Genomic DNA, 24,691 nt, shown 5'->3' with positions numbered 1-24,691 from the left:
GTCCACATTAAAATCCTTACCAGGTAGAGATATGTCAAAATACGCCTCAAAAGTGGATGAAACATGCTCGATTTTTCCCTAACACTAGTAATGAAAAAGTTAAAATATAAACTATTTAAAGTAATAACAAAGGGAAGTAATTCTAAGAAAGGGACTTGCACATGACATTCCGTCTCATGATGGTGTACAATTGTACCAGGTTACATCAACCCCTCCCCCCCCGCCCCACCCCCTCATGCATGAAATGCTCCGGCAAAGTCATTCATGTATCTGACTTTTGGCCTCTAAGCGTGACCGTGACCTTAGACATAGGGGCCTGGTTCTTGCACATGACACTCGATCTCGTGGTGGTGAACATTTGTGCCAAGTAATGTCAAAATCCCTCCTTTCATGAAAAAGAAATGCTCCGGACAAAGTTTCATTCTTGTATTCTTTGACCTCTAAGTGTGACCTTGACTTTAGATCTAGGGACCTTGTTCTTACGCATAATACTCCATCTCATGATGGTAAACAATTGTGCAAAATTACATTAAAATCCCTTTATGCATGAAGAAGATATGCTCCGAACAGTCATTCTTGAATTTGACCTCAAAGTGTAACCTTGACCTTAGATCTAGGGACTGGTTGTTGCGCATGACACTCCGTCTCATGATGGTAAACAATTGTGCAAAATTACATTAAAAATCTTCGATTCATGAAGAAGATATGCTCCGGACAAAGTCATTCTTGCTCTTGACACTCCGTCTCATAAGAGTTAACAATTGTGCCAAGTTTCATCATTATCCCTCCAAGCATGAAGAAGATATGCTCCGGACCATGTTTGCGGACGTCGCCCGCCTGCCCGCCTGCGCGCCATTTTCAAACGGGCGTATAAAAATGTTATCGACAGTTTTATTTTGTGTTTTATAATTGTTAACCAATACTTTGAGGTTTCTTTTATCAAAAGTATTGTAAGAATAAAAGCTCTGTGATCTTTATGTACAGTGATTCAAATTTGTCCCTATTTGAGCTTGAGGAAATATCATAAATTGTACAAAATTTTGAAAAAAAGACACGATAAGTTGTTCAAAAATTGCAACACAGTGTAAAACAATGTCAACTTTAAAACGTTTTAGGTTAATACATTTTTTTTAAACGTTACTATTACAGGAATATTACCTTAAACAATGAGTGTAGATACTACCTGATTTATACAGATTTAGAAAAAAAATAATATAATAATGCAACATAAGACTTATTTTGCTCCTAAAACTGTTGCTTCGTTAAATCCGTACTTCATTGTAGCGCTTATATTTCATACATGTATGATAACATATGAAATATCGTGAACAAGTAAAGCTTTATATCATAAGCTAAGGCCTTATAGTTTTGCAAAGTCAGTCGATTATTTGAAAAACAACGTACATGTAAAGCTCATCTGCAAATTAATTAAGATTTGTAAATCGTGCTCGATTACAACAAAAACGTGAAGAACAATAAAAACAACAAGAACAAGGTTTTTTTTAGTGTTTCATAAAACACAATTTGATAAGTTTTCCTGGCGTATATAAACTCTCAACGTTTGCTTCCATTTTTGATTTGAAAACGCGAAATTTAGCACAAAAATCGGTCTCAATTTAGTCTGCTTCAACATATTCCTAGAAAGTTCCTTTATCATATTCCATGGATTCATTTTTCTTTATAGGTTACACTTTGAAGTGTTGCTTTGAATCGTATGTAATTGAATTTTTTGCACAAAAATACTTTTGTTTAATGTCGATTAGTCAACAAGGGAATAATTTGTTCCTTTCTTAATAAAAACCGAAATCGAATATTTCTTCAGGTTCGAAACTAAATGAATTTGTTCACCTAGTATTATGTTTACTGCAGTTTTTTAGCAATTCTGCGTTGTTTTTTTCTGACATCCTCTGACAAAATACCAAGGAAATAATTAAGACTCGAAACGGATACTCCATATGACAGCCAGCCAAGCATATACAATACTGCCTATAAACGGGATTGCAAGTATTTCTTCAGCAGAGCCGAATTTATTTTTCTGGCATCCTCTGACAAAATACTAAGAAAATATTCAAGACTTGTAATAGAAACTACATATGATAACCCCGCGGATGCCAAACTACCTACAACCGGGAATGCCACGGGCAGTGCTCTTCCAAGAAGTCTAGAAACTGCTTCAACTGAAACGGATTTTGCAATACCTTCAGCTGTCGCTGCCAGACTAAAACTTCGTAGGCCTAATTTTTTTTGTAACTGCCTAGACTCCGTGTTTAGAATTCTTGCGTGTTTTTCAATTGTCTCAGCGTCAAGCCCAAGCTGACTTTGATAGAAAGCCACCTCTTTTTTGAGAAGGGCCAAATCAACAACAGCCTGAAATCCAGGTATTGGTATTGCACCACCAACCGCTGAGAGAATAGAAACCAGATAAATTCTCTTTTTGAGAGTTTCCACTTTTCGTTCGATAACCCCATCTGTAAGGACAGACATTGAAAGTATCATTGCTTCCCTCTTATGTCCTGGTGCTTTTTCGATCAGTGCTCTAGTTAATGCATCAAAATCAAAGTCCAAAGGAGAGTAGTTGTCGATCAGATATACAGAGGAATTAGTGAGACCATGCTCTTTGAGGTTTTTTGTGCAATCGATTCTAACCTTTTCGATGACCTTTCTTTTTGAATGCGTTTTTGGATGCCCTTTCTTATCTTTTTCCATCTCAACATCCATTTGCGTGCGTACAAAATGAAAATTCTTTTTAAGGCTCTGGATTTCTTTAGCCAACCACAGATCATCTTCTCTAAATCTACCTGCCGACAGGATAAGGAAGAAGTCGTACTTCTCAAAATTCACTCGTTTCAGATAGGAGCTCCTGGGAAATCTTGGTGTTCCAACTCCAGGGAGGTCCCAGAGGAGCAGACTTTTATTCTTAGGATGTTTGTATGGTTTTATTTCTGTAGTTGCTTCAACAACGTCGACATAGGCTCCGCCATCATCGTCTGCAGATATACCACGGATCGCATTGATGAAGCTTGACTTTCCAACACCAGATTCGCCTGTTATTGCAATATTAAGAGGAATCTCTTTCCATTCATTGTTTTTCTTATTTATTAGATCTTTCAACTTTGCAACATCACCACCTGAGGCAGCTTCCTCTAACTTGCGCTTTAAATCTTTAGGGATTGGTGTCTTTTCTTCTGCCATTGTCCTGAATTATACAAAGTATGATAACAGAAAATCAGGTGATATTTTATTATTCGATCTTTTGTTTGCCCTATTGAATGTCTGTAACTTATTTAATGCTACAAAAGATTTAATATAATTTAGATTGATTCACGAATAATTAGATCAGTGTAAACATGTTTGACCTAGTGACCCAGATTTTGATACCACATAACATACTTATCCTAGTTTTCAAGGCGATAAACTTTCTGACCAAGTTTCTTGAAGATTGGAACACAAAGAAAAAAACTAGGCCTCAGAAGTGAAAACAATGTTTTTCTTCGATTTGGCCAGGTGACATAGTTTTAGCCCTAACCTGACCCAAATTTTTACCCGTCTGAGATTTCATAGAAACAATTATGACCTCTTGAGTGTAATCAAGTATTTTCTTAGATATGACCTAGTAACCTAGTTTGTGATTAAACTTGATCAGATTAGAACTTGTGCAAGATTTAATAGAGAAAATCATGCTGATAAAGCTTTTCGAAGGTTGGAGCAAAAACAATAGCCTGTAGCGTGTTTACAAGCTTTTTCTTTAATTTGACTAAGTGACCTAGTTTTTTTACCCCACGTGGCCCAGATTAAAAATCTTCAAATACTTTATGAAAGCAAACTTTTTGACCAAGTTTCAATCCAATATCTGCATTAGTTTTAGTAATAGTAACTTGTATTCAAAACTTTAACCATGAGTTTTATGTTCAAAAGGGGACATAATTTGTGTTTTATTCGTATTTACACGAGCATTTTATAGTTTATATTCCGTGTCTTTTACATGAGTAAAATGATCCAATAGGCAGGCATAACACTATCCTGTGTTTTTGGGAAATATCGGAGACGAGATTGAGTTTGCTGGTTCAAGTGGCATTTTGGCACTGGTCATAACAAGGCTCAGACTTTCTGTTTATGTTTGTGTAGATATCAATCAATAAACATGCCTACATAAAATGTTAATATAGGTTGTCAGTTTGTTTTATTTGTTTGTGTCGGGTTTAACGCCGTTTTTCAGAAGTATTTCAGTAACAATGGTATAATACTATAAGATTCTTTCACTGGTTGTAGGTGCAGATGGAAATGTCCGGTCTCAAAGGTAACTGTTCAGGCGGTAACGAGGCTCCTGCCGAGAGAGCTTAGGGTAAGTCTCTACACAATAAAAAAGTACGGGTTTCTAAACTTCGATTTTCAAGCCGGTTTTCTGAAACACATGTTATTAGATTGCCAAATGTCGTTGTCAGGGCGGGCGGGTAAGCGGTGGGTCGGCGTCAACTTTTGGTTCCCGCTCAATAACTTGAGTTAGAAGTAATCGATTCAAATGAAAGCTGAGATGGCCGCTTGCATAGAGCCGGAATTTGGAATTGCATATGAGATCACTAGGTTCAAGGTCAAGGTCACTGTTTCTAAAAATAGAAAAACGTTTCCTCTCTCTAACTTTTGTTTGCATTGATGTATTGAAATAAAGTTGGCCTCTATTTATCTCATAGAAAAACCCAGGTTGAGATCGTAAATGGGGTCATCGGAGTTAAGTTCAAGGTCAGCATAACTAACTTAATCTTTATGCTTGAAAATTCCACGATGGCGCAGTAGTCTAAAGCGTTGGGTCAAAATGTATGAAAGTTTAAAACGGAAGGGTGTCGGTTCAAATCCCAAAGAGAATCAAATTTTCTTTTCTTTTTTCTGTTTTGTTTTGGTGATATAAAGGTCATTTTAATGCCATAGGAGATTATACGGAAATCATGCAATTTCTGTGCAGTTGCTGTACAGTCTCCGCAAGCTTTCCACGAAAATCGTACGACGCTAATATGGCTTCCATGCAGAGGCTGCGCGGAGAAGATACAGTGACATTTCTCTAAAAATAATTTTTCTCATATCAAGTCTGCCACACGGAAATGGTGCGGCCGCTGTAAGTTTTCCGCGCGATGATTGCTCAGTATCCGTGCGATTACACATGTACTGCACCGGCAGCTAGCGGCAACCTTGCGGCAGCTGTGCGAGGGCCGAGCGAAGGTCCCTCTTGTCTACAATATCCGTACGATTTCTTTTCGGAACCATGTCCCCGGAAAATCGTGCATTGGCTGCACGATCAGCCCAACGATGCCGGTGTGAGGACTGTGCACTGCAAGCTGCGACATGTCTACGGGCTAAGGGCTTACGATTTATAAAAATTTGTATAATTATTCGCTAAACAAAATTGTAGGGGCTTCGGAGCCCGTTAATCCGTACGAAAATCGTACTGCCGCCTCCTGCCTCTACACGGAGGCTACATGGAAAGGAGGGTACGTGCAGTCTAGGGGCTCCGCAGACGCATCGCAGGTCAAATGTTTGTGTGAATATATAGGTACAAAGTTCCATAAATCTCGTTTTCCTCAAATTTGCAGGTCCGCATTTCCTTAGAGCATTTTCCATTCCATCATGCGTTAATGTAATCCATTGGATTATGCCTGAGATTTAACTTATGACGAACAGAAAATGGAAATTTTCAAAAAGTTCAAAAGGCTATAAATTTTGCCCTCATCAAGCAATCAAACTAAAACTTTAAGAACTGTATTTTTATAGCAGTTAACGTTTCTGCCATCATGTTTTATTGATGTATTGAAGTCCTACAAACCAATTGTGAGATATGACCCTTGATGGACAAAATTTAAATATACAAGGTTTGTAGCGTTGGCTGTTTAACATATATTGGACAGGACATCATAGACTCCCGGCAACATTTAGGCTATCCGTATAACGACGACCAGGCATTATCCTAGGGTTTCTGTATAAATAACGTAACACCGTCACTTCCGATAAATCAAACGTGCAGAACTAATCGCTTAACTAAACAACAAATAATATTGCCAAAGTCTCTTTTTAACATTTCCGTTCTAACATATACTTAAATCAATAGAACACTTTTAGTTTCCTAAATATAACCAATAGCATAAATACGAGAGGTGTTCAACTTAAATTTAAACACTTTAAAAATACATTTTTATGATCTGTTTGTCAATGCAACAAATGTTCGATTTAAGATTCGTTACATTAAATATAACATTTCCCGAGGTTAGTCCAAGAAGGAATCATAATCATAATTTATAAAGGTTATATCATTTTTTTTTATAGTGTTTTCCCCAGGTATCTCTTCGTGACATCTCATAAACAATAGAATACTGGGGCTGCATAGAGAGAATGAATAGAAATCCATCTATAAAGTTTTAAGGTAATCAAATATTTGTTTGTATTTGGCTTGGTGCAGTGTATTGGTGACGTATCAAATGAGCGAAATCTTCTGACATTTTGTCCACAATAATGTCCTAAAATGTTACTATTTTATTGAAACATTTTCTGTATAACATTCAGAGTCCACTTCAGTTCAATTATTTGACAATTCGAATTTCAGTATTACTTTGAAGCAATAACTCCAGCAATATCAATGAAAGTCCATTACTCCCGATCAATGTCATATTTTCTGATAAAGTACAACCGCATATACCCGTATGTTCATCTTAAGTATAACATAGCCTCATCAAAATTAACATTTTTTGTATCCATCGTATATTTCATAATCAGCAACAAAGAACTTTTGCGTTTAACTGATAAATCATGCATTTCCGCAGATTTTAGGTCTAATTTTAGAACGAAACACGGTTAAACGTTTCGCGAGAAACTTGGCAGTTTTATTTAGTTTATGCAATTTTAGGTCGATTGTGAAGCAAGCTCTACAACTTAATATCTATCACTCTCGACACCTCATCCCTGATGGAATCCTTATTTATGCAAGTAACGTAACGTTTTGGATCATACAAGCGGTGGGCTTGGGAATGCCGCACAAATGCGTTTTGGAGGTGTCCTGAAAAGAGTACAAAGCATGAATTTCAAAATTCATAATCTAAATATTAACTTTATCAACATTAAATATTTAAATTAGTATTCAGTACACAGTCCATACGTACTTCACTGGAAAATTATGAATGCAATGGGTTATGTGAAAATACTCAAATCCCGCAAAGAAGTTTCCTTTAAAGCTATTAATGACATAAAGGTCCTTCCGGTGCCATTGGACATACTCTATATAAAACATATTTTGAGACCAAAAAGGCCCCTTACACCATTCGAAATTAGAGACAACAAATTTGAAAAGGAATCTAAATAAAACCCAAACGGAACATGATGACCCAATAATGCTGACCAGAGTTTAGCAGCTCAAATATGTATAAGAAATATCGGTTTCCATGCACAGACAAAAAACAGACTCCCCCGGCAGCCATGTTACGTTTCCGTCAGTTTCCTTTACAATCCGATGGGTGATTACATAAGATATGGCGTATAGATATTTTCATAAGTTCAGGAGGCAGTGTCTTTGTAAGAAATATTGTTTGAAGATTGTTCTACTTTTGTGACGAATCAGAACATTTTGAACATTCTTGGTCACCCAAGAAATGTTTTTTTTTTTCAAATTGAGGTTGAAATTCTGAAAAAAAAAACAATCCTCCAGATTCTGCTACATACGGAAAAGTGACCGTGATCCCTGGCGGTTTTGACAAATCCGAATGATTTGAATAATCTTTGGAGACAGTGATCCAAAGAACATTAATATTTCTTTGAAAGTATTTTAAACTCCGCTCAGCAGTTTATGATGAGATTCCATTTGAAAAGTTCACTACCTTAGCTCCTTCGGCAATGTTCTGAACAATTCTGAATAATATAAACACTTTTTATGAAGAGTCAACCAAGATACATCAGCAGTTGATAGCAAACATTTCAAAGTTTATACTACAGTAACTTTAGAAATACAGAAAAAAGGGACAACGCCTACTGGTAGCCATGCTTTTTAACAGATATTTCCTGTAATGTTTTTCAAATAGGGCCAGATTATCTAAATGTCCACTATTTTAAAACTGGACCTGTGGGATTTTTTAAAGACTTTTCTATTTTTTAGGTCTGGTGGCCCTTGTTTGCAGCTATGCGGAACTGTTTCAACAAATCTGGAAGCTTACCTTGGTTATATTTATTACTAGCTTTACGTTTAGTATCATCCATAGAAACATTTTTACCTTCTAGAATTACTTAATTTAGTGTACAGATATGCACATTTTTTTGTGTGGAAATTTTGGGATGTAGCGTGGAAATTTTGGGATATAGCCACTGTCTCGAAATGCCACTCGAGTCGTTTAATCCCAAAATATGTTTACTCATAGGTGTTAAATTTGCAAATTTTAAACACATTAGGGCGAGTCCATGAACAAATATTTTCTTAGGTCTATGTTTTGCATTGACCTTAACCTTTGCTTGATTCAAATATTGAGATTGTAGACTTTATTAGTTAAGATAAGAGCAAAGCCCACGCTGTTATCAAAACGACTGCCATGTAGTAAAAATAAAAGCAGCATGGTTCTATATCACAGGAAAACTTGTTTTAACTTTCAGATTCTAAATGGTATGGAATAAAGAGTGCCGATATTTAAGCATTCTGCCTAGTAGTTTAAACATGCTAGACAAATATCAACATACTTAGGGTGTGTTGTTTTATTCTATTTAGTTATTGGTAAAAAGTATGAGGTTGGCATGCCATGTACTGGCTTCTTTTCCAGGTAATTCGCGATTTAGTGCCATATTCCTATGTTCAATACTTGCCCGTTTCTCATTGTTTTCTTTGTGTTTTAAATTATATATTTGTCATATTACATTTTATCAAATTTTTATATATTAAATTGTTTCGTTTAAAACCTAATTTGTTACGGTAGGTTTGTACGTTTGAAATCAGGCGCGTAACAAGGGCATTTTTCATAGTACGCAGACGTAATGTGGGTGGAGGTCGGTGTATCCTCCCCTTGATTATTTGTCAATGTGAGAACTGCAGAGGACATCGGGCATTATGCTAGAGATTTTGCTTAAATTTCAATGCCATTTCTTGACTTCAATAGCTGGTAATTTTACATAATGGCTTCAAATACTCATAAGTAAGTTATATTCCTATCAAACTGTCACTAAAAAAATTGTTTCATATTCGTTTTCTTGAAATTCGAACAGTTTGTGACTAAGAATAATATTTTATGAACAATTTAAAATGTGTTGTTTTTTTTTAGTGAAAACAGCATATTTTAGATGCATCGTTTGCTCTTTTCAAGGTCCTTAATATTTTTTTTTGTGTGTTTAGTTTTTTCAGTTTCCAAAATTATCTGTAGGCACAGTAAAAAAAAACAAACACACAAACAAACAAACAAAAACACAAAACAAAAAAACATAGCAATACAATCATACAGTAATATAATACCGACTTCTCCAATATATCAATGGAATAGAATTCCACTATCTAGTATCAACATTATGTAGATATTCTTGACGTGTCAGTGTTAGTTCTTTCGAGGTCCTTGCTAGAATTTCGGTAGACTTTAGAAGACGTTTCAGACGTGTGGGTGGATTAGTGTTAATTCTGAGGGTGTCAGTGTTAGTTCTAGGGCGTCAGTATTAGTTCTTATGGCGTCAGTGTTAGTTTTTGAGGCACCAGGGCCAGTTCAGGAGCTGGTTTCTAGTGTAGTTCTGTTAAAATGTAGGATGCTAGATTCAGTGGTTCTTTGGTTCGAATTAAAGCAAAGGTTGATCTAAAAATGCATTCTAGGCGCGCTAAAATTGTATCCTACAAAAGGTAAAAAGGCATTTGCACAGCAGTGGCACTATTCCCATATAAGTTCATCTATATCTGTCATGTTTAGATTGAAGACACATACATCTAGTTGTATATGTCAAAGCCACTTGCTTGGTTCACGACTTGCGACAGACGTAGTTGTCTCAATCCTGGTGACACTCAATTGACGGACTAAGATTTCAAGGGGCAACAGACCTGATAGAAAAATTCATAAGTTATACTGATCAGAATCAGTCTGTTTTCAAGCTTGACTTTCTTTGCCCGCTCTTTATCTATTGTAGTGTTTTCTATGCTTGAAGTATTTACAAAAACGAATAAAGCTGTATATAAGTAAGGTTTAAGAAACACTTGCAATAAATGTCAATATATTTTATGTAAAATTCGTTTGCTGACATCCTGTATGTAGTTGTTTTCAATTTTTAGTACTTTCCCCCCTGTGACCAGGTGCCATTTTTGAAGCATACGTATGAAATAATTACCTACAAAGGCATGTGAAATATTTTATTTCGTCACTGGCGGAAAAGATGTTTAAAATGTAAAAATGATTAATGTTCATATTTCAACAGAAATGAGAATGAGAAATGTCTACAAAGTCTTCTCTTTTGCTCACAAACTTGTAAGATTTAGTTGACTATAACAAGAAATGGTATTTAACTATCCTTACCATGCAATTTCAGAAGTCCAACCCTAGGTCTTTTTTTACTTAATTGGATAGGCAATCTCAATAGGAAAATGTCCGAGGTCCTTGTGCATTTTAGCGTGTATTTAAAGCAAAAGCGTTGCACGAAAACCTTATTCTTTGTTAATTGTTTATATAGAATGTTTTATTTTACTAGGTATGTGCGTAATTTTGCGCGTGCAACATGCGGTTTAGAGATCCATGTTATATATAAGCAAGTATTAATTCAAAACAAATGGTCAGTGGTAACATACATTGAGAATATTATTATGATTAGATATAACATTCAAGAGACGTGTCCTTAAGTATATATATATGACAGTTGATAGGAATTTGCCCGTAACTCCAAACTGAATACTAATACTAGACTAGTCAACAAAGACATACTAAGTTTCTTGTTTCTGATACAAATGTATCAATTCTGAAACTGATATCTTGCATAGGGAAAGCATTCCTTTATAGCGGTATGTTCATTACGTCAAAATCGTTATAGGTATTTCCCTTATATTTTTTAAAAATTGCATCAGGTTTCTTGCACATTTTAAATTATTTCGGTTTTTCACCATCGTAATCTCGCGTTTCGCGCTTCATGTATCGCTTTGTCTAACGAGATAACGTTGGCGAATGACAATATCGCGAAACTTTAGCATGTGAAAATTCTCGATTTTAAGCTTCGTCATCGTGATCTTGCGCTTTGCCATTATGATTTCGCGATTTGCCATCATGATCATGCGCTTTGCATATCGCCTGCTCATAATGAAGAAGCGAGAAATCACAATGGCGAGGTGCGGAAAACGAAAATTTCAGGCTTTAACATTAGCATTGGGTAGACATTTTACATTAACAATATTAGATTATAAAAAAATAAGAACATAGCGTGATTGTTGATATAGGCCTATCAACGACATCTAAAACCAAGTATTACACTGAAATCTTGATTAGACCATTTTTAAAATGTTGTTTAATGTCTTTCGTAATTTAATTACCTATAAGGCCATTGAAAAAAAAACTGTAATCACCAGTTATAAAGAAAGAACATATTTTTCTCACTGTGAATTTAATTTAGTTGTAAGATACTGTAATATCGTATGACTTGTACCGGTGTCAAACCTTGGCAATACGCGTAGGATTTAATTATAGGTGTAATTATTTGATTTCTATAATATTTTATTTCCTACAACATTGTGACCATGGATTAATTGATACATTTCATACACTTAAGTTCAATAATAAGATATCTCTTTGATATCTGAAAAAACGTAATAATCATTATGCGTGACAAATTACGTCTGCAGTATTATACAAATTGACCTGTTCAAAAGTTTTTAGCCTTGAAAATAATTGAAAATTTTATTATAGAAATGTAGAATGTTATTTAACAATTTCTTTCAAAGCATTATTGTATACCAAGGAATACACCGTCCCTTTCGGTAATCAGTTATAAAGAAACATTTAACTTAGAATGCAGTCTGGAATATTTTAGAAATGTCTGTTCAATGCTGCGCTGCATGCCCACTGTCGTTTGTTTTAGGAATTATACACTGCAAAACTAGTTATGCATTTTTGAAACTTGGAAGGTATCTTTGTGACTTACGTACAGATAATGTTCATATCCCTTTGTTACTTTATAGTAGTTGCACAATTATAAAGGTTATCTAAATCGACTGCTAATTTTTGTACTGGCAATCAATTAAATAACTTAAAATAGAATAAATTGTTTTCGTGTTTCTTGGACTAAATAATCGACGTTACATTTTAGAACATATATTTTGAAACACTTAAGGTATAATTCATTCAGCAATAAGGTAAATTGTCTATTGGAATGAAGTTTACAAAATTGATATTTAATAGTCTTTTTTATGAAGAGAATTAGTTATCGAAGTACAGCGCCATGCTATTTCTACTAAACAAATACAACAGTTGTGTCAAAAGAGAGAGGCATTAAATTTACCTTGCCTCCTACACGATTCTTGCATTTCTATTGGTCAATAGACGTCACGTAAAGACAGGATATTTTCCATATCCTGCTAGTACATTTCAGATATGAATTTTGATTAAAACGAAATGGCTTCCGCATCGCTTGCATAACTGAATCAAGACAGATTATAAGCTCCAGCTATAGATATCGTTTCCAAAATAAATAAAATTAGTGCGTTTTTGTTTGTTTGTTTTTTTTTTTTTGCAATTCTATTTTTTCCTACCTAAATGAGGTTCGTGAAGTAGGTGGCAATAGAAGAACAGTAACTCTGTATGGCACGGCCGCGATTGCTATGTTGAAATGTTGTTTTAGTTAAATTATCGTAAAGCAAAGGAATTAACACATTTGTAAGACAGTAGTTTGTTGTAAGATCATTTAATCTACCTGCAAGATAAAGGAATTAAAAGGAAACGGGACGAAAGTCGAAGTTTTAAGACATTTCTGACATCGTGTAATCTGATGATTTTTCGAAACGACAGAATATAAAAGTTTTTCAAAACCTGTTCTTAACATGTATAAATGAGGTTCTGTGTTTTGTTTTTCAGTTAAAACATTTTATGGCTGGTGTTAATCAACTCATTCAACTATAATCAAAACATGATGACCAGAAAAGATTGCAGGATTCAGGTCTGCATTGTAACTGTAAGTAGCTTTATTAATATAAAAAATTATGTCCATTACATCGAGGATGTAAAAGATAGTCGGCAAGATAAAATCGTTACACTGCTTGTTGGTGACAGGATATGGGATATACACTGTTTCGAAAATCCATATCTCTCGCCTGATATGGATTTCCTCGACAGTGTATCGGTCTCGCCTGATATGGATTTCCTCGACAGTGTGTGTGTGTGTGTGTTCGGGTTTAACGTCTTTGTCAACAATTTTTCAGTCATATAAACGACGGTGTCTACTTGTAGCAGTGAGCACAATGCCCAACTTTATAGTGCTGCCTCACTGGAATATCACGCCGTAGACACGTGGCATGATACTCCACCCAGTCACATTATACTGACACCGGGCTGACCAGTCCTAGCACTATCCCCTTAATGCTGAGCGCCAAGCGAGGAAGCTGCTAGTACCATTTTTTACGTCTTTGGTATGACGCGGCCGGGGATCGAACCCACGACCTCCCGCACTCGAAGCGGACGCTCTACCACTAGGCTACCGAGGCGGTTTTCCTCGACAGCGTATATCCCGTATCCTGTCACTAACAAACAGTGTAACTAATAATATTTTACATTATTTTTTTTATTGATTTTGTCAAATGAAGAGAACATTTTGATTTTGAACAAAAATACTTAAACTGATCCAGAACTTTGAATTTAAAGAAATTTTAAGTCTAGGGTTAATTGGAAGTAGACATTATACATTCAAGATAATTTATTTAGTAGCTTAAAGTCTAAATGTTTCTTGTTAAATGATGCAAGAATTTGTTGAAAAGTACATACAGTATATGGAAGATAAAGTTAAGATGATTTGATATAATAAAAAAGTAACTGTGGTATTTCCTATTTTCCAACATTCGTTAAAAATCGATTTCATGTTTAAGTATTCCTTTAAGCAAGCTAGTTTACAATATAATCGGTACATTTTTGTGTAATTTGATATTTTTGGCTATTATTCAACTGTAATAAAACTTTAGCGATCATATCTTTAATAATTATTTTGAACGGGATTTTCAGCATAGATTCAAGATGTTATTGATCTAACTTTGTGTCTTTGTACCTTTAGTGTATTTGGCGTCGCGAATCTTTCCTCTATAATTTGAAGATATAATTTACATGCGCAATAAAAAGTTTGAATTACCTTTCAAACTACAATTGAAGGTGGAACGTTAATATATTATACACGCTAATGAAAAACAAAGAGAACGTACAATTTACATACGAATATATTTAGTAACATAATGAGACCCTCACAAGTTTATAGTCCCATCCGTACATGAAAGTATACAGTCAAACTTGTGATAGCGACCACCCGTGAATAACGACCGGTCTCTGGTTCCCCCGTAGAAACATGCTCATAAAAAGGCCGTGAATAGCGACCACATGGCGACCGCGACAAGCGACCGGCCTAATTCATTCCCAGGGGTCATATTTGTCCCCAATAACGACTAAGCTGGACCGTTCCGGCATAAAAATATTTGAAATCCGCCGATTTTTTATGAGTTTCGCATTATAGCAAAGATAATAATAACTGCTTGATTGAAAATTCGCGAGTTTGCACCGGCCGAATTAATACATAGAACATAAAGAAAGAAAGAAGCTGTAAAAATACTTATTATCAGCATGATAATGGCTAACTGAGAAGTGACCCTTCTCCCCGAAAAAAGACCACCTGTGAACAACGACCACTTTTGCTTGTTCCGAAGAGTGGTCTTTGTTCACAGGTTTGACTGTACCTGGAAATGATGTGCTATTCTTAAAAACCATTAGGTAGCCAGAAATAAGTAAAGGCGGCAACAGTCAGAATTACTTCTAGTGAAAGATCAACTGCATTCCGTAAACCTGTATTAGTTGGGCTTGTTATGTTTGCGGCGTAAAACGTTCACCTATAGTAATAGTAATTGTTTTTGATGATAACTGTCTGGACCTTATACGAGATGCAAGCAGTCTGAAGGGTAGAGAAAGGGAAAGAAGCAAAATATGTATAACTAGAAGACAGTTGGTCTGTTTTCTGTTCTCTCCTGGTCTTAGCGGCGTAATATATTACTACTGATACCAGAATTGCGAGCACAGCAAGTAGAAATTTTCTAAAATTCTCTGAGATCTGAATTCTAGGCTTTGAAAATGTATGCTTTCAGTCTTTTAGGGACAATTGTGCGTTGCATGTACCCCTGACTCGGATAGTGTATAAACAGTATGATATATGTGTATATGTATACCAGGGTGTAGGAGGGTGGAGGGGAGTATTCCTGCAGTGTTTTGGTATTTTAAACACTTAATCCTGCATTTCTGTCATTAACTTAAGTTTCACAATTGTTTTACTTTTCCCCAACAAAGGTTTGTATTTTAAATGAAAAATAATATTTTAATTGAGGTCCTCCCCCGTAAAACTTTGCAATTTGTGCATGCTCATCTTGGATTGTTTAAGGAAATTTCAACACTGAAAATTATGGCTGTCGATTGCTTTAGTTTTAAATTATATAATGTCAACAAGCCATGTGCCCATTGAATACGGATGCCCCAATTCTGCTCTATCCTCTAAGTACCAAAGTTTTTAGTACAGACCATCTTGAAATGAGGGATGTTAGACTGAAAGTTCGAAGCAAGTTCTATTCAGATAAGGTTGTGCATCTGAGCAACTTTGAACCCATTCCTTCAAAAAGTTTCCTTCAAAAAGTATATGAGGAGTTGATCACACCAAATTTCTTCACTATGGCCTATTTTAAAAAATTAAGAAATGGCCATATTTCTAGACACAAAAAGCCAAAGAAAAAATCCTTGTTTAAAATCATCTTCGCAAGGCCCTTCATCTTAGAAACTTTCAAAATATCCTTTCCAAAGTGTTTGTGGAGTTGACTACACAATATTTTTCTCTTCATTCTAATATCAAAGGACCATAACTGCGGTAAAAGTGGTCACAACAAAAGTTCCCTCCGTAATGTTCATCTGCAAGCTTGTTGATCTGTGAAAGTTTGAAACAAATCAGGCTAATCGTGTGTAAAGAGTTGGACACACCAGATCTTTCTCTATATTCTATATAGCACAACTATTAAAGGACCTTAAATGCAGTAAAATAGACACAGTAATAGTTATTTAAAAGGTTGAAGCAAATCAGGCTTATAGTGTTGGAGAAATTAGACACACAAGATTTCGGGACGGACGGACCCAACGCAATATGCCACATCCGCACACATACAATATGAATTACTGTTCATATACTGAAATTATCAGTAAAACATATTCCAGTCAAACTTACACCACACAGCTTTAATACTTCAAATCAATTTCTTCCTAATGGAGAAAAAGTGTTATATTACGATAAATATTATAGTACCTTTATGTATTTATAAAATATTAATCAAAATGTACAGTAAAGCATATGGCTTTCAGAATTATGGAAAAATCTTACTTAAATATTTTTTCTGTCATTTGGGAGAAAGATATTTTTTTATTTTTTTTTCAAGCAAAACCATAGATAGAATTTTTGGTCAGAAAAAATAACCCCAACCGAATATATCAAATGGTCGGCCCATTACTGAATGAGAAAATACAGCAGGTCCAAATGGCACACACTTGTAGTCCCTGATGTCAGTTTCTTCAAAGCCATAAATATAATAGGATTATTATAACATCACTTTGATCTACAATGTTGCCTTTTGCAAGGCCTAGATTCCATGTGGCGCTTGTGTCGAGTGTGATCCAGCTTGGCAAAATCAATGATAGCGGAATACAACATTGCAAAGCAAAATGCTGCTTCAATAACCCTTTTATTATATACATTTATCTATTTCTAGTGTTATATCAGCCAATTTTTTTTTCAGGCAAACAAGACTTAAAATTAGTTTGAACAGTGAAAATTTTGACTCATGGAACGTCGAGACGCCATTGATCAGTACGTCAGTTCTGACTTAATATCTGACGTCACAACTATAGCAAGTAGTCAAACCATTAAACATTGGGAATAATATTTGTTAGCGAAATTCAGGTTGTAAGTATCATAATAACGAACTTTCAATTAGTTTACATTAAAACATGATTCTGCTCTATTTATTTCGATTTGTATACGTATTTCATAATATGTGGGTGGTATGGGTAAACATTATTTCTAGGCACATGTATTCAATAAATATACTAGTAATTTTATTATGTAATTACAAATGTATTACATGTAAGTATTAATAAAAAGACAAAGAATATGACTTTCAGAATTATTGGTATATATATATATTTTAATATATATATATATATTTAATCTTACTTACATAATTTTTCAATGAATTGGGAGACAGATTTTTTCAAGTAAAACCAAAGATCGGATTTTTTCAGGAAAATAATCCAATGCCCCCAACCGAATATATCAAATGATCGGCCCGTTACTGAATGAGAAAATACACCAACCAGTTGGATAAATGCAATATGAAAAGACACTCATGTAATATCCTCTATTTAAAACATGATTCTCCTCTATTTATTTCGTTTCTTATTCGTGGATGGTATAGGTAAACAATATTGCTAGGCATATGTATTCATTCTTCCCACTCATGAGTTCTCAGACATCGTAAATTTTACAAAAAGTCATTTTTATATACATTTATAAAAAAATATATTTATTATTCTCTACACATCTTTTGATTGTTTTAACCTTAGTTTACTTACTAATAGCGGCATTGCTTTCGTTTTATTCTCTTCTTATCTATATTAGTTATGTATAATTCATATGACTATTCTGTCACAAGAATTTTACTTTTTTCATATTCTTTATTATTTGTTTTTCGTTTTTCTTTCTTTTTTTTTCTCTCTCTCTTTAAATTGTTCTTATATTAATTCTATTAATTTCTTAAATCATTTAAAGAAGCGAAAGAATTTTCAAAATTAGCATTAAAATGAGAAAGGTATGAGCATTTCAAAATTGGTTCAAAATGGTTGCCATTTTGTCTCCATGTCAACCAAAAACGACAGATATATGGAATTTCTAGATACATATTTGAACTCTGTATACTTATTTCTGTAAACTAGGTTATTTACTTCCACCAGCTATAATGAAAGAAATTACCATGTTTTACATTTTACACTCGAACAATATATGAAGCTTATATATGTAAAATTTAGCATGCTAAACAAAGAATTCAGCAGTGTGTAAATGACGTCAAAACACAACAGAATGGCTGCCCCCATGATTGGCTATTTTCTTAAATTTTAAACTGTTATATCTTCTGTGGTCCGGTTTTAAAGGCAAAGAAAATCTCCTATAATATGAAATAAGGCAGAGCCTCAAAGCGAGCTCAACGAAATCGGATTTATCATTTATTTGTCACAAGGAAACTATTCACTACTCAAAAGAATTCGCGAGAACCTATTCACTTGAAAAAAAAGTCTACATTTAGTGTCACCATACCTCTAACAGTAAATATCATACGTTGCAAAATTTATGGGAAACCGGTGTCACGGTGACGTCATTACCGCGTTCCCGTGCCTTTCTGCTTATTATGACTTTTTTTCCATTTACTAGCCGATGCTTGATCTTTTAAATGAAAATATTTTTTTAAACAACTGGAAATCTTTCTTGCATTATTGTTGAGTGATGAATAATTTTTAGCAATAGAATGAAGTTCTGTATTCACTGCGGAAAGAAGTATTTCCTGTGAGCACCTGTCCACTATGGTGCGCTTTTTAAGAACTTCCGACGAAACTTTTCAAATCCATCACCATGTTTGAAAGTATACTTGCGTTACCGTAAAGCTCGATTCTCGAGAGCTCGCTATAAGTGACCCCCCCACACCCTAAAAGCCAGACATTTTAATCCCCAATCAACAGAATCCTGTCTGGTCCAGTCTGATAAGGGTCCATAAAACCCCTGTAGACTTGACATGAAGTCCATGTCAGAGGATCATAAATTTTATTGATATGTACACTATATCGGATAGTTGGTTACTTCCAGTGTTTTACAATTCACTGATTGAAATGCAGCTTTTTTTTTCAGATTATACACAAAATTATTTTAATTGATAATATACTAATTTTAATTGCTCATTCTTGTTGAGTAATGTCCTAACCAATTAAATTATAATTCTTAAATTATTATCTAAAACTCAATAATAGAAACGACAATCATTTTTTTTTCAATTATTTATTAATTATGATCTTTTTATCTAAGTAACAAAATAAAAACAGAAAAATTGAATATTGCTGGATTTTATTAGAAATTAAAGAAGCGCTCAGTTGCATTTTAAATAAATGAGAAAAAATATGGACCTTCATAATAAAATCCAGCAATCAACAGATATCATTGTTCAAAATCACATGATTTATTTATACATAAATTGTTCATTATTTTTAAAAAGGTGACTGGATGCATTTTCTTCTACTTATTTTTTTTTAAATTAGGCAATAATGAGATATAATTGTTTTAAAGCTTGACTAATTGCAAAATAAACTAGTATGCTGTTGTATTTTATCACTTTGTTTGTTTAGTCACAATTTAATCAGGCATTCTAAACTCGTTATAAAAGTGAGAACTGGTTTGCTATAAAGGTGAAAAATATCACATGCAATCTATGTACTGTACAGTAGCTATACAGTAGCTTAATATGATAAACAGAAGCAAGTCTATCAATCGTCCAGTCTTGTATATTGGCTCTTACCGCCAATACGCAGACCATAGACCACATACCTTGCATACCAGAATCAGTGTCTTTAAAGATTTTTCAGCGTTATGAAAGGCTATAGGATGGCTTTCATATAAAACTTAACTATTTGTCAAGCATCTCTTTCCTTTTAAAGTGTAATAGCCTTGCAATGTTCACATTTTAACATTATGTGTTATTACTTTTTTGCTTTAGTTTATTTCTCTTTTTACATGCGTGACATAATAACAATATTATTTTTTAATGTAATTCAACGCTTTCCCGTACTTTTCTCACATTAGTTTTTTAAGATTTTGGTGTGCAGATTACAAGTAACATTTATTCTTTCTCCACTTGCGCATAATTTCATCTTATCTTAATATCCGTTCATTATTATTATTATTATTATTATTATTATTATTATTATTTTGTATGGCGCCAATAGAAGGTCGACGCGACGTTTCAATGGTATTAAAACACGGCGAGGGGTTGCACTATATGTAATAAAATCTTTCCCGCCAGAGAATGTAACGGAAACAGAAATATATTTTTCAGCCAAAATACAAGTGAATCATAAATTTAAAAAAATTGTCTTCTTTCTAACAAAATATTTATGTCCTCTAAAATACCTACAAGATAAAAAGAATGGATTTACCTGATATTTCTTATCCGAGCGTGTCAGACTGAATAAAAGACTTCGAATAATAGACACTTTATATACAGCAAGTGGGGTAACTTTGTATACACTCAATGACTATAAAACGCCCACTTTACACTCCGGGAGAAGTACGTTCCAAGTTAGGTCGTGTCTCAACGAAATCATGAGACAATATCTCAACGACGGCTGGTTACGGTATCGCTCATTATTACATTCTTGTTTCTATTCCCCGTTAAGTTACACTGGTACCGGAAACGTCAATATTTTTCCATACACTGACGCCTGAATTTCATATCGGGTGCGTGACGTAATTCAGTGTGTGTTGTTGCACTATTTTTTTCTATTTAGTTCAGTATTGTCAAGGCTATTGGACATATATATATATGATATTTACATAATGTTTATACGCGTAGATGTGTATGTAATAAAAAGGTAATTATCTTTGTATCTGAAAATATGCACTCGTTCTTCAGCGGAAGAATATTGCGCTCCAAAAGTCGCGCAATATTTCCGCAGAAGAACTCGTGCATATTTTCCGATACAAAGCTAATAACCTATAAATATGACACGACTGAAATGGTTTTCATATATAATAATTACTTTGATTACATTTACTTGAATGTGTCTTTGCATGAACATGTATTCAAATTCTAAAACTTATTGCATAAATTGATTAAATCATTTAGATTTTAAAAACAGTCGTCGTCTGTTATTGTGTAAATAGAAGTATTTTTGCTATTTTCCAGAATATACAGAAAATATTTTACAAGTTTTCAAAAACACTTGTTATAGACAGTCAACGATCATTAAAAAATGCCAGTGTTAATAATAGAAATATGTTTCTGCAATTGCTTTTCCATAAAGACGTAATAGTTATCTAATATCATGTTCTTCGCTCCAACAGATAATGTTACAAACTCTAAACGAAGGCACAGGCAAGCGTTACTGACCCTCATCGATTGTAGCTAAACACGTTACTTATATTCGAGCAAAATATATCAGCAAGTCTAAATGTGATTTAGAATTCAGATTTTGTTCAAAGTGTGCAGTATTTTGTTTTGATCTCGATTTTCCATTAAACTGTTTCCACAAGATATCATAGTCAAAATGAAAGCAACATGAACAATTATGATAAGTCTGTAAAAGATCCTTTTGAAGCACAGGACGCAACTAAGCAACAAAAAGTGATCAAGTAATTGTAGGTTATTGAAGTTGTGTCGAGAAATATGCACGTGTTTTAAAACAGAAATATTGCAACAATTTATGAAGAACGAATGCATATTTATTTTTTACAACATACACATACTACATGTGTAATCATTATATCAAAGATATAATTTGTTCTTTAGCCTGAGCAGAACTGAAAATGTCGTCGTTTAAGAACTTTTGAACGTGACAACATCCATGAACTGACGTCACAATTGACGTCAAGCACACGATATGAATCTGGAACGCCAATATGGAGAATATTTTTTGCACACCGGACTTGCGTTTCCGTTGATTTTACCCATGCATGCCGGCAAACTCATGCCAGATGACTCTCGTGCTGTTAATGACAACTAGCACTTTATGCATTTGTTATATATGGTATTGTTCATGTGAGCTAAGAAAGTATCTGGTACCTTGACACTTTCTCTCCGTTCCTTATACAGGAAGTATATATTGTGCTTCACTGAAAATGTCATATCTGCCTACGGACATTGATTTCCGGCGCTGTGTACATACTTTACTATATGAAAGAGTGCTGCAAAAATGTTTTTCTAATGGGCGTGGGCAGTTTTGCATTTTTCATTATTACTCATGAACAGACTCATTCAAACCGATTTTGCTTTATTTATTCTATTATTGGTTTAATACGGTATACAATTAAAATATTCTGTCAGAATAAAGCGCTTATATGTATACGATATGCAGGAAAATTTCAGTAAAATGACTTTGCAACACTATATGTGAGACGTTGTCACATATTCTCTGTAATCGTTGCGGCCTTACAACATTTATGTAGCTTACATAAGTTTATTTGTAACTAGTTCGTTTTATCTTCCACATCGTTGCAACTAGCTTATATAGTTTTCACATATTAAACTCACCTTTCCAGTTATGAAAACGTAAAGTCAATGCTTTACTATACATAATAAATGAATCAACAAGATCTACGGAGCGACACCGTAACAATCGTCGTTGAGATGATGTCACATGTTATCGTTGCGACTTGACTTACGTTAGAACGTAGTTCTCCCGGAGTAATTTATGTATTTGAAAAATTTGGTCAAAGCAGATAATCGCAAATCATACACTTACTTATTTGACTAATAAAATTATTGCTAACCAAGTCTGCTACTGGTTTCTATGGTTGCGTTCTATGCTTTTGCAAATTTAATTTAGAACCTGGTCGACTTTACCTATTAGTGGTATGTCATCATAGGTATTGTTAAGATTGTCATTTCTGTAATTTTGGGCAGTTTGTAAAGAAAAGAGTATTTTCTTAATATTGACAGTTTCTATACTTGAAATGTTTGAATCATGATCAACGTATTTAGAAATGACACCTGGGAGATATTGATTATCAAAATACGACATTCCTTATACATGCTTTGAACAAAGGCCTAATTATGTTAAGTTAAAGGTAATCTTATCTTTGTTCTAATGTCTTTTAATTGTGCTTTGCGCTGCATGGGTTATGATAAAGATTGTATATATATATTGCTGAAGTAGTGATACTCTTTTGTTATCTAAAGGTCGTTGCGCGCGTATGTCTATTGTGTAAATTTCAAAACTAGTTGTTCCCACAATAATTTATAAAGGTATAAATTGTTTACTGATAAAGTATACCTTTTTTGCTGAAGTTTGCTAGCATTGTGAAAATAAATTTAACTACAAAACTTATAAACAGTCAGCTGTCACCAAAATAGTTCATAGTCCGTTATAGAAAATTTTAGCATAATGCGCCCATTCCATATTAAATCGCATAATCGAACATCGATCGTGCTTGTGCTACATGCAAAGTTAGATATTCTCCCAATATGTTAATCCCCTCAAAAACTCTTTTATTTCTAAAAGGTTTAACGGTCATTTAATATCTTAGAAAGATTAATAACGGAAAATTTAAAATAAAACGGACTTTTCGCGTGAAGTTACACTTTATAACTAATTAAAGTCAGATGTAATTTGAACATAATGATAACGAAAGTCATGATTTTTTTTGTAAAAATAATCTTCACTTGTTTGGTTTAAACAGTATTTATTTAGAAAACTGCACATATAACAATATACATGAATTTGTACATGAATGGATTAGAAAACAAGTTTACAAAAACTTATATGAATTATTCTCCATTAAGAAATATTTACACAAGTACACTTCACTTGTTTGCACTACATGTGTACACTTTATTTAGATTACAGCTTAATAATTCTATATGTTTTTATTATGTCGACATTTCATACAATACAACCTTTCCTGGGCATCTAAAACAGCTTTTAAGCATTTTTAAGTATCACAAAATAATTAATTTAAAACAAAATACGTTCTCTAAAATACCTGCAAATAAAAAAGATAAAGACGTTTAACCCTAGAGTATCGGCTTAAATTTGAGAGAGTATGCAGTCTAAAAAGTGGAGGTTATAAGACTAAAAAACTTGAGAATGATAAGGATGTTGGTAATGACCTGCAGATGTCCTCTAATGATTTTGAGATCAGTAGATGAAAGGTCAAGGTCACAGTGAGCCTGATTATATAAACGGTTTCCGGAGGTTAACTTGAGAACGCTTAGGTCTAGGATCACGAAATCGGCATGTTAAACTCTAAATATTGTTAAATTACTCAAGTTTTAAGAAATTTGCTTTTGTTTGTTTGTTTGGGTTTAGCGCCGTTTTTCAACAGTATTTCAGTCATGTAACGGCGGGCAGTTAACCTAACCAGTGTTCCTGAATTCTGTACCAGTACAAACCTGTTCTCCGCAAGTAGCTGCCAACTTCCCCACATTAATCAGAAGTGGAGGACTAATGATTTCAGACACAATGTCGTTTATCAAATAGTCACGAAGAACATATGCCCTGCCCGAGGATCGAACTCACGACACCACGATCCGTAGACCAACGCTCTACCTACTGAGCTAAGCGGGCGGGCAAAGAAATTTGCAGTATTTTCCCCTATTCAGGACACAATGAAATATTTAAGGGCCGACAAATTTTATACACAATTATAGATAAAAATCACAAAAAAATCTTTAAGCTATAGCTGTTCTTGAGGAAAA

At 34.2% G+C, this 24,691-nt stretch overlaps 2 protein-coding genes across 2 annotated transcripts in view; both read right to left on the bottom strand.

Moving 5' to 3' along the window:
- Positions 1 to 24,691, bottom strand: part of LOC123536822 (GTPase IMAP family member 8-like) — a 75,072-nt gene that overhangs the window by 33,313 nt on the left and 17,068 nt on the right. The window lies entirely within an intron of this gene.
- LOC123538855 (interferon-inducible GTPase 1-like) lies at positions 960 to 20,455 on the bottom strand. The gene is made up of 2 exons (XM_053529242.1): positions 20,433 to 20,455; positions 960 to 3,196 (listed from the first exon to the last, which is right to left on the bottom strand). The coding sequence occupies exon 2, from the start codon at positions 3,190 to 3,192 to the stop codon at positions 1,987 to 1,989; it is 1,206 nt and encodes a 401-aa protein (XP_053385217.1). The 5' UTR covers positions 3,193 to 3,196; positions 20,433 to 20,455; the 3' UTR covers positions 960 to 1,986.

This window comes from Mercenaria mercenaria, chromosome 17, assembly GCF_021730395.1.
Source record: "Mercenaria mercenaria strain notata chromosome 17, MADL_Memer_1, whole genome shotgun sequence".
In the NCBI taxonomy this organism is placed as follows: domain Eukaryota; kingdom Metazoa; phylum Mollusca; class Bivalvia; order Venerida; family Veneridae; genus Mercenaria; species Mercenaria mercenaria.
This window is presented reverse-complemented; position numbering and strand designations above follow the sequence as displayed.